General features: G+C 32.9%; 1 protein-coding gene, 1 long non-coding RNA gene and 1 pseudogene across 2 annotated transcripts; 1 reads left to right on the plus strand and 2 right to left on the minus strand.

The window, feature by feature from the left end:
* Positions 1-1056: 1056 nt before the first annotated feature.
* Positions 1057-2215, plus strand: LOC123920501. Its single transcript, XR_006813714.1, has 2 exons — positions 1057-1336; positions 1777-2215. It is a non-coding gene; the product is annotated as an uncharacterized LOC123920501 (long non-coding RNA).
* A 7202-nt stretch (positions 2216-9417) lies between these two features.
* Positions 9418-15501, minus strand: LOC123920648 (annotated as a pseudogene).
* A 450-nt stretch (positions 15502-15951) lies between these two features.
* On the minus strand, positions 15952-18776 carry LOC123920494 (FBD-associated F-box protein At4g10400-like). Its single transcript, XM_045972756.1, has 3 exons — positions 17574-18776; positions 16556-16714; positions 15952-16398 (listed from the first exon to the last, which is right to left on the minus strand). Exons 1-3 carry the CDS (start codon positions 18270-18272, stop codon positions 16120-16122), a joined length of 1137 nt encoding a protein of 378 aa, XP_045828712.1. The 5' UTR covers positions 18273-18776; the 3' UTR covers positions 15952-16119.
* Positions 18777-19030: the final 254 nt, after the last annotated feature.

A 19030-nucleotide genomic window follows, 5' to 3' on the forward strand; every position in this document is an offset into this window, starting at 1 on the left:
AATACACAATATTGTTAGGAGGTATTCTTAGAAATAAACTAACAAGAGTTAAAACATAGAGATATAGAGAATAACAACTTTGTATTTAACTCTTCACTTGTATGATTTTACATCATAACAAGACCTAAACGAGGCGTTTGGGCAATTGTAATCAGTAATGATTATAGTTAAACTCTCTGGCTGAGTTAAGGGAACCGGACTACTGTCTACTCTCACTTTGGGAGGAAATAATATAAAAACTTTGTATGTCTTTTTCTATATCCTTATCGTTTATCTTGTTTGCATATATTTGCTGCAATAACTCTGTTTTACGCATATAAGATAAGTTTAAAAAGAAAAATAAAACACAATTCAACCCTATTTATTGTGTTTTTCTCACCTTCAGGCAGTCCATATTAAAACCATATCACAACATGGTAGGGGTCCAAGTTTCTTCTCGGGGGATACTTTCATACCAGGGCTTTTGCTGTTAGTTTGATACAATGCCCAAAGAAAAGAGAATCCTATAGTATTGTAGAGTCCTATAAAAATTCTATGTCCATCAGCACGAGTCCTATTTTCGTTAGCAATGTAGAGTTCTATCAGAGTCATGTCTTCGTCCTATCTTTGAATCCATTACATCATAATCATATCGCTGTTGACAATTTAGAGTCTCACTTTTGTGTTTGGTTCCACACACCTGAGACAAATTTAGGGTCTTCTTTTATTAAATTATATTTTATGCCAAACATCAATTAAAGATAATTAAATAAGGACACTTATCATATTCTAAAATTTGCCCTCCATTTTATCTGATTAACTTGATTGTGTCTTTGTCTATGTATTAGTCTGAGTCAAAGTCAACATGATTGACTAAAAGTCAAATGGGTCCTTTTAATTTTTTTTATCTTTATTCTTTGTCCAAAATACAAATAAGATACTAACATTTTCTTTTAATGTGACCCAAATCAAATTAAAAAAAAAGAAAAAAAAGTAAAAAGATACAAAACAAAAAAATAAAATATACTACTAATAATAAGAAAAAGAACGTAAAAGCAAAAATAAAAAGATTCAAAACAAAAATAAAAATTTAAAAAACAACAAAATCTGAAAACAGTAGGAGACAGATACAATACAAACTTTGTGTCCAAGTTCCAATCAAATTCATTCCAAATTTAAGTTGATTAGAATAAAAAATAAGAAAAATAAAACCTACTTTTTTCCAATATAAATAAAAGTGAAAGTTGCAACGAAAAAAACACAACAACAAATCTGAGAGAAGGAGCCGCAATAAAAATAAAAAAAAAACAGAGAGCAAAGAAGCAGTAAACTTGCGAGGGAGTTCACTGCACTCCAGGTTAGTTTTTATTCGGGCTTGTTGAATCTCTTCATCTTCAGTTTTCCATGTGTTTAGTTTGAATTGCTGCTGAATATAAGATAGAAACAGAGACATGATATGGTTTCTTTCTTTTATTTGAATTGTTGGATGTTGGATTTTGAGTTTGTGTTTTTTGAATGGTGATTTGTGTTTAGAACCAACAAATAAAGGTTTAGAAATTGATTTGGGTTAAATCGGGTTTGATTTGGGATTTTTGGATAATTTGGGGTTTTTCGGGTGGTTACCGGCGGCCGGAGCGGTGTCGCCGCCGCCTGAATCTGGGAATCACGGTGGTGTTTAAAGAACACCGATCGGTGTTCATGTTTTTCTTAATAATATTTCAATTATAGACTTGAATGTTTTTTTAACCATTACTTACTTTCATCCTCCTCCTATTTATTTATAAGTTGTTGATACAGTCTATCTAAACAAAGAGGAGATTAAACGACCAAAGTAGCAAATGAAGAAAGAGTTGGAAATCCTAATAGAGAGGTGGGAAGAAAGATTAAAGATGATGAGGAAAATCCGCGCAGAGTTAATAGCGCAACAACACCAATTAAATAGAGAGCTTGAAGAAGGATATGAAGAGATACTCGAGATTATCATGGAAGAAGAAGGTGTGAGAAAGAAGGATATGAAGAGATACTCGAGATTATCATGGAAGAAGAAGAAGAAGGTGTGAGTAAGAAGAAGCTTTGAAGGAAGGAAGGAAGGAGGGATTCATGCACAATTGATATTACCACTATGTTAGTTAGTTAGTTCATCATAACATATGGGAAGATATTTATTTATTTATTTATTTGAATGTTGTGAATTAGTATCAAATTACATCAAGGTCCAATCTAGTTTTCAAACTTATTACTTAAAAAATTGTTCTCTAGTTTACTTTTTCCTTATCCTTTTTTACTTGAAAAAACCACCCCAATCATGTTATTACTTTTGCATCTAAGTATTAGTCTCTGTTGTTTTGCTTGAATTACGACAACAATTCTCGTGGATCAATATTCTCCATTGCCCCCTTTGCGGGCGGGGTACACACCCATAGAATGCTATTATTAAATTGTGGCAAATGCTAATGAGTCATTCGGATACTTTTTATGACCTTAAATAATAATAAGTAATCATTGGTCAATACATTTTATTGCGATGGATGGTACATGCCAATCTTACGGTAGAATTATCAAATATTTTATGAATTTAGAAGTAGATAAGATTGATGTTAGTATTCCTTTTTTATGTGCAAAAGGGGCATATACCCAACAAGAGAAATGAAACAAAAATATAATAATCCCCATTGCATCGGTGGTATTCAGTGATGGAGCTAGACTAAGTTGTTGGGTTCTTGAATTCTTATACACTACTTGAATCTAAAATATGAAATTCAAACTCACCCATAATGACGTATACACTACTTGAATTCTTGATGTAGATGTTACATAGTTGGTTCTTATCTTTCAAAGATTACGAGTATATATAGTATAGGAGTACCGTCAACAAAAGAATTGCTCTAAGATGAGAGTCTCGTGGCTAGATGGTTCTATTTCTCAATCTTTTCGACCTAGGATCCGCAGGAGCAAGTTATAAAGATTGAGAAAAATCGGTCAATCACAACCACTGACGAAGGATTCCTTGAAAAATTCATGATTACAAAATCCTTTTGAAAAGTCAAAATTGTATGGATTCGGTCGTATACATATGCGAGGAAGGAAATATTCTTACATAGTCACGCAGCCAAATAAATGAGATTTGGTCACACTCATAAAAACTATTATATCATTTAATAATTTAAAAAGTAAATATTATTTAATTATTATTTTTCTTTTGAAGAAATTTAATTATTTATTTTACTTTTTGTGAGTATGTGAACATATGGGTGTTCGTGATGCAGTTTTGTTCGGTTTTGAGCATAAAAGTCATCTAACCGCGAGATAAAAATGTATGCGGTTTGGCTTGGTTCAGTTGGTTTTTAAAAAATGATCCAAAGCAAACCAATGCGGTTAGGATTGATTCAGTTTATGCGATTTATCGCGATATAAAAAATATGACTATATTACCAACTTTTTTACAAAATAAACAAAAAATTTTAATTTATTTTATTCTTTACATGATATAATACGCATATCATAAATTGGATATATTTAAGAATTATTTTTAATACCAACAATATAGTATTTGATCATATGAAATTATATGTTTTGACACACTACTGTTTTGTGGACTCAATTTTGGTTAGACTTACTAAGTTGGACTATGTAATTGATTTATTACTATTAATTGATAGAGTTAAGTTTAGTATTACGGTTTAATTCGGTTTGATTCGATTTTCTAAAATGAAAATCGCAAACCAAACCAAATCGCACGGTTTAGAAGAAAAACCCATTTAAAAATATCTCTTCACGCATAATCCCTAAAACTAATGAGAAAAACGGACGTTGCTCACCGAATTTGGATCCTCTCTAATTTTCTCTCCTATGCTTTCTCTCTAATGGTAATCTTAACCCTCCATTCATTTTTTTTCTCTCTCTTAAATTCTTTTTCACTTTTCATGGTTTACCAACCATTGGATGAAGAATTGGAGACAAAACATGAGAAGAAAATTGGAGAGGATCCAATTTGTTGCTCACCTTGGGTCCACTCTAACTAACTTCACGAATCACCTAAACCAACAGCCCCTACAACACTAAACAAGCTACTACTCTACCACACTCGTGTCAATTAAATCTAAACCGTAAAAAACTGCACGTGGACTCATTTTTATGAGTATCACATAGAACCTCCATGCACTCTCGTGTAGTGGATCAATTTTTGTTCACCCCTCACAACGCGTTTCGTTTGCATTTGGCAGGTATATAATTATAATTAGGAGATTTGAATGGTTTTTCACTTTTCTTTCTCTGTATCAGTGTATATGGATTAGGATGATTAGGGATCTCAATTTGCATTCGTTAAAGCCGATCCTTGTGGGGATTGTCCCGTTCGGAGCTCCGAAAACATGGATTTTTTTCCCGTGGAGTTGGAGGCAAAAATTTCCCCGGACAGTTCATGGCTGGGAATGGGGAAGCTGCATCCGTACGTCCACGCGGATTCCCCAAATTCGGTTATATATATACTTAACTATATATTATTATTATTCCTGGAATCCGCATTATTTATGTGTTGTTTTTATTTTTATTTAAAAAAAAATACAAAATATTTGTTTCACTGTGATCAGCAGTCTACAACTATATATTGCATTGACGTAGACCGTCGATCACAGTAAAACCGATCCTCGAACCAAACTAAGCGGTTCAGTGAGCCGAACATTGGTGGTGAAAATCAAAATAATATGATTAATTAATAGTTGTTTACATTGGGAGATTCCATTGATATTGTGTTGAGAGGAGTTTTAATAATGCAAATACAGATTAAATAGTTAAATTATAAAACAAATAATATTTTTAAGTTTTATCAATAATATCTCATAAAAAAAAGTTGGTTGGAACTTGAGACATGAATTTTAGTGAAAAAAATTAGAGAAGTATTATTGAAACATAAAAAAACCCAACAAAAATATAACATCAATTGAAAATTACACATAAAACTTTTCAATTTGAAGGTTGAAATGTCAAAAATACCCTTGATGTTGTATTTTTGTTAGGCATTTTGACGTTTAGATGACATTTCTAAAAAAATTATAGCTAAAATTGAAAACAGAAATTTTAAATGGACTAAAATTTGAAATAATTTTTTAGAGTGATTAAAAATAAAATTTGATAAATTTAAAGAGACGGGTGCGTTTGATTTGCTAAAAAATAAGAGATTGAACATGACAATTTCAGTTGTACTGTGTTTGATTGTAAAATTGTTTCAGGGACTGACAAATTGGGAGGCAAGGGACAAGACAAAAACAAAAATCTTTGTCCTTCAGTAAACCACAACACAACTTTTTTGTCTCATGTACAAATTGTCTAAAATATTATTTTGTTCACCAAACATCGCATAAGACAAAAAATTGTTCAATATCATAAAACTTTGTTTTGTGCTGTTCTGCCATGTGTTGTACTGTTCTGTCTTGTATTTACCCTTTAACAAATCAAACGCACCCTAAAAACATGTTTAACCACAAATAAAAATAATTTTGAAGTAAATTAAATAAAATAATTTATGGATTTTTATTTTATTTTAAATACGGGTTCTATATATTATCCAAAAAAAAAAAATATGGGTTCTATATAAATTTAGTGTGAAGTTATTCAACTTTATTCCAAACTTGATTATTTTATTTATAATTTCAGACGATCTTATTAATTAATTAATTAATAAATAAAACGAAAATCAAATACAAATTATGAAAAAAATCGGATTCGGAATGGAATGAAAACGATGGAAGGGAATGAAAAAAAGGCGGGAACGTAACCGTTTTCTTCTCTATAGCACTCACACTTCCTTCATGAGCTCGTCTCTATATAAACACACACGCATTCCTTCACTTTTTCAAATCACACTCAGAATTCAAATCTCTCTCTCTCTCTCTGCGAATTCAAATTTTCCATCCACAACCACGATGAATTCAACTCTGAAGTTGAAGTTAGTAACAGAAACTAGATCGATCCATTTCTTCTCCATTTCATAATTTCAACTCTATTTGCACTTTGATCGGTTAATAATTTATCTGTTTCGTTTTTCCTTTTCAGGTCGGAAGAATCCAGCGGTCAGTTGCAGCTGGTTGAACGAGAAGACATGGAAGATGTATCCATCGACGTCGAAAAGCGTAATTTCTTGAACACTCTGTTTTACTTGATCAACGTACAAAATACCGATCTCTTAATTGATTTTGTTAGATTCACTTTTTGATTCATTGTTCTTTCTACATAACAAATCGTCGAATAGAACCATATAATCATCTTCAGTGATATTTTGTTTTCCGCTCCGATTTACGGAAATTTCGACCAGTTAACTTACGCTGTTTTGTTGAACAATAATACAAGAATAATTCTATGCTCATTCATTATTGTTAAAATTTTCATATCCGATTCATAAGAGTATGCATGCATCTTCGCAGTTATTTTGCAAGGAATCGGTGCTTCAGATGTGGATAAGCTTCGGAACGCAGGGATATTTACCTGCAATGTCTTGATGGTTAACTTTCAACACGTCTCTGATTTGAATGATTTTGGATTACTCTGAACTTCAATAATCTAATGTTGTTGTTATTTTTCCGCAGAACTTGACCGGAATCAAAGGTCTGTCTGAGGCTAAGTTCGATAAGATGCGTGAAGCTGCTGAGAAGCTTGTGGTTAGTGATGCACCGCTCAAAGTACGTTGTTGTTTACTTTGCTTCTATTTTTTTAATTATAGATTCAATTTTGATCTGTGTATCTTTAACATTATAGAAATTTTTTTGGTTTACATTATAATTACTCTGCTCAAAGTCAAAGTTACTTTATGTTGTTCTGTTCCTGAAGTTCTGCTTAATTATTATTATTATTATTATTATTATTATTATTATTATTATTATTATTATTATTATTATTATTATTATTATTATTATTATTATTATTATCTAATCTTGTTGACACAAGCAGCCTAAACTCTTCGACAAAGACGAGCAGGAGCAGCTTAAGGAGATGATCAAGAGAATTGCAGGGCACAAAGCGATAGATTCTGATCAGGCTAAGGAAGTAATCATCACTGAGTTAAAAGATAAGGTTGAAGAGCTCCTCAGGGCGTTGATTATCCAAACAGTTGAAACTATCGATTTGGTGAAGAAGAAGACCAAGAAATCCATGGATGAGAGAAAAAGGCATAAAAAGATTATCACAGCTTTGAAGGATTTGAAGGAAAAGAACACATATTTGAAGAAAGATATCTCAACTTTAGAGCAAGAGAACACAGCTTTGGAGGAAGAGAACACAGCTTTGAAGGAAGAGAACAATAGTGCTAAAAGGGATATCTCAACTTTAAAGCAAGAGAACACAGCTTTGATGGAAGAGAACAATAGTGCTAAAAGGGATAACACATATTTGAAGGAACAAGTTGAAGGTTTGATTGAAGTAATTCCACTTCAGGAAAGGAAGGACAAAATTCCTACTATATTATACGTCCAAAAGTACCTCAAAAAGTGAAGGAAACAGATCTATAAGTTTCTTTTCTATACTCAGTCAGTCATTTGGTAATTTTTTAGGTAAAACAATGGTGTGTGTTTTCATTTGTAATAGGTGGTAATGCTTTTCTGCTTCAGAAATTTCTAAGTATCTTCCTGAAAGTAACTTCTACTGCAATGGTTAGCCTTTGTTTCAAAACAGTACTAGTCTGATATAAATAATATTTTTGGTTGTCATGATTCATTCCACTAATATTCTGTGTTGAACACTTGATCTGTTGAAGTAAGTAATTTTGGGTGTATTCATTGTTAGATAGTATGTAACCAGTCTTTTGACATAAAAGAAAGAACAAATACTCTGATCCAATCAGGAATTCTTAATTAACATTGGACTAAAATATTTCAATACAACAATCCCCTTTAATCAAGGGTGTGGTTAAAAACCACCATCTAAGATGGTGAACAACCATAAAATGGATTTAACACTGTACACAAATTTAATGAGACATAAACTTGATATAAAATGGAAAACCCTACAGCACAAACACATACACTATGCCTTGTAAAAGATTTCGTTTCTTCAAATAGGTCAAGAATATCCTAAATTAAAATATGCTATGTAATGCAGTTTCAAAGAAATATTTGAAACAGCTCAAGAAATCCATAATGTTGATTTGAGTTGTAAACTTGATTGATATAAGTTCAAAGGAAAAAGTAAGTGGAATAAAGGTCTAACTTTAATATAATCCAACTAATTGATTAATAAACATGATTACTTACATCTCAAATATTATGAAAAACCTCTTTGTACACAACAACATTAGTTGTGGAAGTTTTTGCTTGTTTGGTTTCATCGTGAATCAAGATTTTGATTCCTTTTTTGGTTTTTACTCTTTGAAATTCAAGCATGAAAAGGACAAAGCTAAAGAAACCTAATGATACATCACAATCCTAACAATTCTCGTTCGTTACAATTCTTATTGATTCACGGCGGCCTAACAATTCTTATTGATTTTCACAATCCTAATGATACATCACATACGCAGCAAGAACTCGTAACTTTTATCGATCAACATTATCTCGTCTATAACTATAACATGATTACAATTTGCTCATCTTATTCTTGACCGGTCCCATCTCCTTTGCCTTGGCCCTCAGCATATGCTTTTGTACCTTCCCAGTAGCTGTCTTAGGTAATGGTCCAAAGACAACCGATTTCGTAACCCAATAAACAGGCATCTTGGCCTTGCAGAATTTCGGTATATCCTCAACTAGACGCTGCTCGTTCGTTACTATTATCCACTCCTGGCTTTAATGTCACAAATGCACATGGAGACTCGCCCCATTTCTCATCCGGCCTTGCAACCACAGATGTCTCGAGTATTGCAGGATGCGAGTACAGAGCATTCTCTAATTTCTATATATCCATCTGGATGCTTTACAGCAAGATCACCGGAATGTACATGACCCCTTGTCTTGCATGGAGCCGGGCTCGGGATTCTTGTGGAAGTGAGTCCCACTCTGGTTTCCAAGGACAATAGACGGATGAGCCAAAGGTTGGTTTCTGAAAGACCATAAGTGTGTGTGACGTTCAGACATGCCAGAAAGAACAAAAGGAGGTGGAGCAGCAGCAGCGGTATTCACATGTACAACATTTAAGGTAGAGGAAGTATGGTTTCCTCAGCTGCACAAAAAAGAGTCACTTTGTACTTGGCAATGGCTTCTTCATATACTCCCTCAGGAACCGAAAATGAGAGTCCTCATTGCTTGACAACAAGGTTCCTTAAAGAAAAAGATAAGTCAGTAGTGGACAAACAAACAAACAAACAAACCATTTTGGTCTACAGAAGTGTAATTCACTGTCAAAATTGGTCTTTGAATCAATTGAATGGACCAATAAAAGACATTTATGAAAGCATTTCCAATTTTGATACAAAATGATGATGTTTTGTCCAATTAGTGGTAGAAAACACAAAATTCAAATTTGCTCCCAAATCAAATGAAATGGGGTTAGTGTTAAAAGCATTGAAAACCAACCAACCAACCAACCAAATGTTGAGCAGGATATAAATAATCTTCCCAAATCTCCTCCTCCTCCATTTGGATTAGAAGAAGAAGAAGAATTTTGAATAAGAATATGCACCTGCTACAAATCAAATATACGTATAAATTACAACCAACCAAGTCATAAAAATAAATATCTATAATATGTAATCAAAATCTCGATTTACCCATACCTGAGCGAGCCGAATCATGCTCCGAATCGCCGGAGAAAATCATCGGCGCAGGAACGGCGTGCGTTTCGATCTGCCAAATCAGAGAAGATCCGCGAACGTGTTCCGGGTCGGCCTTCGCGACCCGAGTATAATATATTTTTATAAACGATAGAATACGACAAATATACGTATTTGTGCACTTTTTGATTTTTATAATATTTTTTGCACTTCTCAAAAAGTGTGCATAGAGTGGAACAAAATACCATGTTGTATTTTTGTCATTGAAAATGTGTTTAAATAACACACCTCTTTTAGTAAAACGCTGCGTTTTCGTTTTCTAAGACAATTAGAAAATTAACAAGTGGAGGTGTGAATAGTAAATCTGTAGAGAATTAGTAGTAGAATATTATTATTATTATTATTTCTCAAGAGGAGAAATACTCCTCACCTAACAATTAATGCTTAGGTACGACCAATCAAGTCATTACAACTAATAAAAACAATAAAAATTAAATCTTTTGAAAAGGGTAAATAATGTGCACGAAGTCACGAACGATTCCGAAATCCTCTCAAACCCCTCTGTAGGGGTGCTCGCGGTTCGGTTTGGATCGGTTTTGATGCAAAAACTCATCCGATCCAAAAATAAATTTATTCGCGGTTAGGTTCGGTTTTGGATGAAAAATAAAAAAAATCCGATCCAATCCAATCCAATTTTATGCGCTTTAATTTGGATTGGTTTTTGGATATCCAAATTATAAATCGTAAACTTTTTATTAAATATTAAAATTATAAAAACACTATAAAATAATAATTTGACTTTTTTTACGAAATAAATATTAAGTTTGACGTAAAATATAACATATAATATATTAAAAATTAATATTTTGGAATGACAATTATCAATTATATTTGAAACATATCAAAAAGTAAAAAATAGATTAAATTAAAGGAACAAATAGTATTAACAAAATTTAAAATGAAAAAAAAAAAAAAAAAATAGGTTAATGCAATATATATTCATACTAATAAAAGGATAAATAAGTATCAAAATATATGTATGCGGTTTAGTTCGATTTGGATCGGTTTTGAAAAATCAATCCGAAATCCGATCCGATCCAGAGATTTTCACAAAAGGACATCCAAACACATCCAAAAATATTCGGTTTTTTGCGGTTATCGGTTTTTTTGGATCGGTTTTCGGTTTTTATTTTGATTGGTTTGGATTTGAGCACCCCCACCCCTCTGTGTGGAGTCACGAGTGGTCTTGATCAATTTCATTGCCTGAGAAGAAATACAACACTTTTAAAATTAATAATAATTGCTGTATATCAATCAGGTTTTCCTTAGAACCGAAAATCAAGAATAATTTGCTTTTCCTTTGTGTAGATGTAATGGAAGAAAAATAAAATAAAAATAGGAGACTGTTCTGGACCGAGCTTAGACGCTCGGACAATAGGATGTCGAGCAAGACATGTTCGAGGAACATTGCAGTGGAGGCATCCGAGGACAAGCTCGACGATCATAACGGTCTGATACCAATGCGTATCGTAACGGCCGTAAACCGGAATGATGAGCATTTACTGCTCATCAAGGCTCATTAGCCACATTCCGGCAGCCACTTGATGACCATTAATGCCATCAAGGACCTTGGCCCAGCGCTGGGGGCTATATATACAAACCTCGACCTCATTCTCAAGGTACGTATTATTAGCATCAGAAAACCTAAACTCCACACTTAAATCGACTTGAGCGTCGGAGTGCCTGCAGGTACACAACCCCCCTCCATTTAACAGGGGCACGCACAACCTCAACACCGGCGCGGTCGCAGTTCTGAACAGGTAAGATCAGAGACACTTTTAAACAGGGAGAGATATAAGAGAGTTCATCATAGTGACAAATTCAATATCACACCCACTGATTTCAAATTCAACATCACACCCACTAAAAAATAAGATCTTTGTTGCGGTGGTAAAACCAGGACACATACAATTTAAGAAGATGAAAAAACGTTGGCGTATCTTTCATCATTTAATTAATTTTTATTATTAATTTTATTAGTTGTAATTATTTAATTGGTTGTGCCTGAGGATTTTATTTTTTTTGGGAGGATGTAACCTAGTTAACCTCTATAAATAAGTTTAGAAATCAGAAAATTAGGATTTAACCATCATAAAACTTAGATTATAGAAACATTAACAAACAAGAAACAAAGAGAAAAATGTTAGAAAAAGTGAAAAACTCATCAACAAGCGTGTTAAGAAGTCTCACATCAATTGCGAGCTGACTTAAATATATGTTTATAAAGTAAAAACAATCTTCACTTTATAAGCCAGTTTTGTAAGGTTGTCTTAAGCCCAATATAAAAATCTAAGAGGTATCAAAGTCTCCTACACAATCCGCTGGATTTTCTCACATTCATGCAATTAGGAACGCTGATATTTTTCAAGTTTAATATATTGCAGGGTCTAAAAAATATTTTTACTTATATTTTATATTTTAAAATATCAAGTTTAAATTTAAATCTCATCCAATATTTAATTGAATGACTATCGATGATCGACTACCTTAATGCAGAAAAGTTAAGATGAAAGGAATTAAAATCCGCCTAAAAACATGTCCAAAAAATGGAAGAGAGAATTGAGGGAGACTTCTATTCTATGTAGAGACACTATTTCCATTCTATCAACATTTTTAATAATATATATAACTAATGTATTGTTTTCTTTAGTAAAAAATAAATCACTTAAATTCTGTGATTATAATCACTAAACTACTTGACCAAAAAATAAACAATATAATGTTTTATTTTCTTTTAATTTTACACTCGACAATTTTAAATTACTGCTACACTAATTAATTAATCTTACCTAATCAAATAAATTACAAAGACAATTTGGATGGTTTTTTTTAAAATAAAAAATAAATTGATGTTAGTAATTTGTATTGTTGGTTTTTCTCTTAGCGCTTTTTAAGGTATTTTCATTACTAAACCCATGGTTTATTATACAAACCAAGTTCTATTTCTTCTTACACAAACATGTTCTATTTCTCGCATTTTTGTTGGTAACAAACTATAATTTATAAGAAAATAATTAATCATTAAACATACTCCACTATAAAATTGGAAGTCTCTACTTGAAGCCTCAATGGCCACACTGAGGGGTTGGTTTGCAAGTGCCTTCAATAAACTTTGTTCATTATTTTGTGGCACATCATGGTACCCATTAATAGTGACAACTTGGGTTTCTTCCTGGTAAAACAAACGAATGAAAGTTATGTTACTTATTACTTTATTAGTATGAAATATGTTAAATTAATTAATTTATGTACCTTTTTCATTTCGCAAGTGCTTTCTTCCATAATGTAAGTAAGGATAATCTTCCTCTTTATGGAGTCCACCATTTTGTACAATGAAGGAGAATGCATAGTCCATTAGACCCCCATTGCAACCATTGTTATAAGTTGTGTCACAGTCAATTAACTCTTGCTCGGACAAAGATGTCAAATTTCCAGTCACAATTTGGTTTATTCCTTCAACTGCTGCAACCGTTGAAAATGCCCAACAACTACCTACAAAGTAGTCGCGATGTTTGTGGCACCATGTTAATATATATGCTATAGCTATTTCGGGACGAAATTCATATATAGTTTCTTGTGTCTTGTTATCCAAATTAGACGATTAGAATTTCTTGTTATATTCAAGCAATGTATTATGAATTCACGCAGTCAGTATTTCGGTGATTGTGGAATCAAAATTAGATGGTTAGAATTTTAAACTAAATATTTTGAATACTTTTCGATAAAATTATACTTACCACATTGGCATTGATTCTTGACAGCGGTGACGGCACCTTTCTTTTTCCAATCAACTGACTTAGGCAAATCAACATCTCTATAAGTGAATTCCTCTTCATTTGAGGATTCTCTCCTTTGAGACAAGTCAACCTTTAGTCCAAGATACTTATTCTTGAACTCTTGGTGGCTCAAATCAGCAAACTCATTTAGACCAAGCCAATAGTTACTAACAATCTTGTTTCTATCATCAATATGCTTTAGATTATCCTTAAACACCTCGAACCTAAGTAGTTTTTCCTCAATGGTCTCGTAAATCTTACCATGTTTCGATATCCATGATTCAAAGAGTTCAATAAGCTTATTCCAATTTCAACCAATAAATGCAATGTTTTACACTTTCCAAGGTGTTTTTTCTCCTCAACCAATGCATTTACCTACTTTCTTAAAATGTGTGTTTTTTTGAAAATTTTCTTATATACGAGACCGGAGGGAGTATATGCTAAAGACCTTTTGGTAACTAGTGTCTGATCCCGTGCCAAGCACGGGTAAAAATATGGCTAAGAAGAATAGTATTTTAATATTTTAAATTTAAAAAATATGAAATAACAAAAAAATGAAAAATTATAATATGCATAAATCAATATGTTTAAATAAGTCACATTGAATATTTTTATCTTTTGACTATACGTAGTAAATATACTATATATTAAGAGTTTAATAAAGATGCACTGACTGTGACCGTATAAAGTATCTTTATAAGAACATCTCCTAAAACATTATCAATTTGTCATTTCATATCAAGAGAGTGAATTGGATTGAGATGGCGTGCCAAGAAACATGCGCTGATATTTTTTGAAAGTGTAAAATTATTTAACATTGTCGGTACAATTTCATTGATATAATATTATAATTTAAAATGTATATGATATAAATTTTGTCAAATAAAAAAGAAAAGAAAAATGGATCTTAGTATGTACTTATCGAGATAGTTCGGCGCATAAATAAAAAATTAGTACTAAAATAAAATAGTCACATAAATTTATGTCCATTTAACCCTTTTCTCTTTAATTTATTTAATTTCATATGTGAGCCTAACATGTTCTATTTCTATTTTTTTAAACAAGACACTTATATTATTGATAAGAGGCAATTTTCCTCATGGATTGAGTTCAAATGATATGAGGAAAACAATCCAGCCAAATTTTATCCCGTTTCTTAGTGGCAATTTGGGTCAAAAAATGAGCAGCTCAATTACTATTGATACCCACATGATCCAATTTACAATTGTGAAAGAGACCTAAATTTCTCTTGATAACGACCCGTGCCAAACACGGGATACATTGTCTTAATAATATTTTAACAATTTTGTACATTATTGTATATGCGGTGGAGTGCAACTCTTCTATGTCCTCCCAAAAAACATGTATTTGTATATATAAATTGGGCTATGCTAACCGGTGCCCCCGGGGCACAGGTTAAGGAAACCAAAAAAAGAAAATTTTAACTTGAAAATAGCACTTTTTAGACTTTCGAGGCGTTGACTGCACAAACTCCGATGTCAGATTACTATTTTTGCATCCTTAACCAGTGCCCCGGGGACACTGTTTAGCATTTTCCATATAAATTTAATCACATTTTCAATCTTATTATTTTATTACACTAATGAAAATAGTCATTTTTTGCATTCTCTCGAGAGGTCCCTTGGTTGAGGATTTCACTCTTCAACCTCGAGATCCGTCACCGAGAAAATAGTCATTTTTAATTTATTTTTTTTCATTTCTCAAGTATAAATTTATTTTTGTAATTTTAGTCTCAATCTAAAAGTTTGTCCCTGAGAATAAAATATTTTGCATCCCTTCTTCCTAATATAACCGTCCGCCACCCATAGGTTTTGCTTCGCCACCCTGAATTCTCTTTAAAAATTTTAGGAGGTGGTGGTGTGATGAGCTCCTCCACACCACCTATGGTTGCACCGCACCAGATCCAAATTTGTCATATGTGGCACCCTTTAACCTCATCTGGTGTTGTTTATTGCAGTCACCGCCACCCATGGTTTTCGGGTGACGTCGTTGTCCCGCTTGCCGCTTATTGTGGAGGTTTCATCACCGACTTGGGGTTTTAATCGCAAATGTATCCAAACATAAATCACTTTACATTCAACTCAATTTTAACCAAAATCAATTCTGTCAAACTCAATTCTATTAGAATCAATTCTTTCTAACGCCAAACCAAACACACACTCAATCAACCAAACATATCCTTCTAGTATAGATCTACTCATCTACATGCTCAATATTTCGGCAATTAGTGCACATACATCATATACTCTTATGTGGAAGAGAGAAAATAAACCGGTGACAAACTTGAGAAAAAGAAACAGGAATATCAGTATTTGATTGATTAACCAATTTCCATAAAATAATAGTGATTGAGATAACTAAAATAAAAAACAATCACTAAAAAGGAAAATAAAAGCTGACAGAAGCTATAACGAATTCTAATTTCATGAAAGCCAATATATAATTAAAAATCTATGACATGAGAACAAAATAAGAAAGAGTTAATGTCTTTCAAACACCATCAAATCCTATATTAAATATAGGCTTAAATACATGAAGAATATACTAAAAACAAACTAGACATGTAGGAAATATTATGTGTCCCGGCCTTTATCGATGAAATTTAAGTCTACAGGCGCGGGAGCCCCTTCGGAACGTAACTAATTTTAGTAACATCTGGTACTTTGCATTAAAATTTATGGAATTGGCACTGTGAATTGTTACGGAATGTAACACCATTGAATTTCTCATAACATATTTTAGAAATTGAAGCTCACACTGTCTGCCTATACAATCTCTAAACAAGAGAGTTCTAAGCTGAGATGAAAGGCATTCCGGAACAACTTGTGGGTCGTGCCAATTGTCCTCACAAATTGCATCTTTCATATCCTGTAAACAATTTCAAGTAAATTTTCCATCCAAAAAATAAAAACCAACAAAGTTAAGATGTGTAGAGATAGTATTAAGTATTAACTAACAAATTAAATCAATAATTCTAAAAAAAAAAAAACAAATTAAATCAATAATTAATTATATTCAAAAACACCTCATGAATGGTAAGATCTTGGAGCTTGGGAGTGTGTTGAAGCATTTCTAGCGTCCAATTCCACTTATCGCGCCAACTTCTACCCTTAAAGTTGGCGAAGAATATCTCCATTTGAGTTAGATTTTGAAAAGTGGGGAGTTGGATATAGATGTGCCATATCTGTATGTAATTACAAAAAGAAAACATTACTAGTCCTGAAATATGATGCATATTTCTAGAATCTACAATACAAATAAAATATAGTAACTTGCGGAATTACTGTTAGTCACTAAGAGACGATGTACACTTGTAGATCTATCTCGAGTAGATAGTAGAACACATTTGGAATGCAATGTCAATAACATTAAGGCTTCACCATACTACCATAACTAATATGTTAACTGATACTCCAATAATAGCTCTCACACCTTCCAACTATCGACTTAACGCCTTATACACTATCCAATTACACTCTAAACTAGGACTACTGTATCAACTGGTAAGTAACTACCATCAGGGGCGGAATTAAGCATTACTAGAAAAGAAGAAAGAAAAAAAAACTATTCATCCTTTAGATTTTTCTAGAAATCAATAGTAAGTTATAGAATCACTCTTACTTATTAAGTAGATGATGTAAACTTGTAGAACTTTCAAGATTACTATAGTTAGTAGAATAAGTAAGTATTATATTTGTATTAGGATACATCATGAACGATCTAGAATCAAGTATCTAGAATATGCCATCCACACCTATAAATATGTAACCATGGCACATTTGTAATGCATCCAAGTGAAGAGCAATTCAATCTATTCTTGCTCTAAATCCTCACACTATTTTGCTACTACTATTTTTCAACTATCAACTAAGCAATCTCCACTATCCAACTATTTTCTAAACTATATCACTACTACCTCATAAAAATTCTGGCCGGGCTGGTGTGGCTATGCCTCACACAGATTCGCCCATGACTAGAGGCCAAAGTTGTTATAATAAACTTGTTAACGTACATTTACAACGACATAACATTAAAAATCATACCGATTTCACATTCAGAATCTGCACTCCAGACAGCAAGGAGAAAGGAATAGGTAGATTATCATCAGACACAGTTGCTCTCACGAGTCTCGCCAATCTGGGCAAGTGCTCATCGAACGCTGCTTTGTTCTTAGGAGGAAGTACAATTACATGAATTATTTGCAATTCCTCTAGATTGGGACAAGCTAAGAGAAGCTTGAAAATATGCGTTTGAGTTGTGAAATACACATTCTCTAAATGGAGAGTTTTGAGCAGAGGAATATTTGGTAAAAAAGGAAGGTCGTTCACACATAGGTTCTTCAATTTGAGAAAAGTGAGTGTCCTGCAAGTGAAAATTCTACGAGTTAGTTTAAGTTGATCTTTGGGCCTATACACCTTGTGAAGGTCTAGGGTCTGAGTTCCACCGCGTTGGAATGCTGCATCGATAATAATTTCGTTGATACACGGAATAATAATCGTATCGGTAGCCTCATGAGGTGGCAAAAAGTTGATGAAGTCTTTGAAGCTTTGCCGCCCATCCAAGTCGTCGAGATCGAAAAGTGAGAGCCATAATGTCTCCCATCTTTTTGAGAGGACACTTGTGGCAGCCGAGGATTTGGTTGGAAGAAAAGAGAGAATGTGAGAAAGTATTGAGTCTGGAAGATTGCTAACCCTATCTTCAGTTGGAATCGATCGATGATGGTGAGACGATGACATCATCATCGAAATATCAAAACCTAGCGGGCAACCCCTTTTTTCTAATTCTAACAAACAAAAACTAATTGGCCAATCAACGCAATCAGCGGCGGTGACAGCGAAGGAGCGGCGGTAATTGGAAGAATAAGTGAACAGAGGAAGTGAGTCGATTACTGAAGGAGGTAGATCATCGGCGAGATTCGGTTGTTTGAGGTGATGATTTATGTTGGTGTTGGATGGGAAGAGATAGTGGCAGTTGACCCATTATCATTCACTGGATCTTGATTTTTTCAAACCATTTCCATTTATTTGTGTTGTTGCTATTCAAACTTAGATTGGAGATAGCTTTAGCTTTGGTTGATTGAAGGGAGATCTATGGATTTTGCAGAGAAAAAAGACGGGAGAGTGAAGAGAGAAGAAAACACTTTTTATTTTATTTTTAAAAAAGTAACAATTATTTCAGTGCTGTCAAAATTCTATTGGATGTGCCTAAATGTTATGTGTTAGGTATGTGCTTAAGTAAGACTTTCTCTAACAAATTAATATTTGTTATAGACGATGAGTTTGTTATAGATCTGGGTTTTTTTTTTTATAAAGACACTTTTTTTTTAAGCAGCAGAGCTGGACTTATTTTATTCCTGGACTTATTTTATTCTTTACACCCTTTGAAGCTTAAATTATATATATTAAAACAAATATTTTTTTTTTTTACTAAATTAAAAAAAAAAACTCTAGGATTGTGTTTTTTTGGTAAGGAAGCTAAAAGAAACATAAAAGGAAAATAG

This window comes from Trifolium pratense, linkage group LG4 (assembly GCF_020283565.1).
Source record: "Trifolium pratense cultivar HEN17-A07 linkage group LG4, ARS_RC_1.1, whole genome shotgun sequence".
Lineage (NCBI taxonomy): Eukaryota > Viridiplantae > Streptophyta > Magnoliopsida > Fabales > Fabaceae > Trifolium > Trifolium pratense.

Bases quoted from the DNA above. Each gene is read 5' to 3' on its own strand.
- LOC123920494 (XM_045972756.1), bottom strand. From the start codon at position 18,272: ATGATGATGTCATCGTCTCACCATCATCGATCGATTCCAACTGAAGAT. The intron at 16,715-17,573 runs GTATGATTTTTA...AATTACATACAG, and splicing joins AGATTCTGAATGTGAAATCG to ATATGGCACATCTATATCCA. The intron at 16,399-16,555 runs GTGTTTTTGAAT...AATTGTTTACAG, and splicing joins AAGATCTTACCATTCATGAG to GATATGAAAGATGCAATTTG.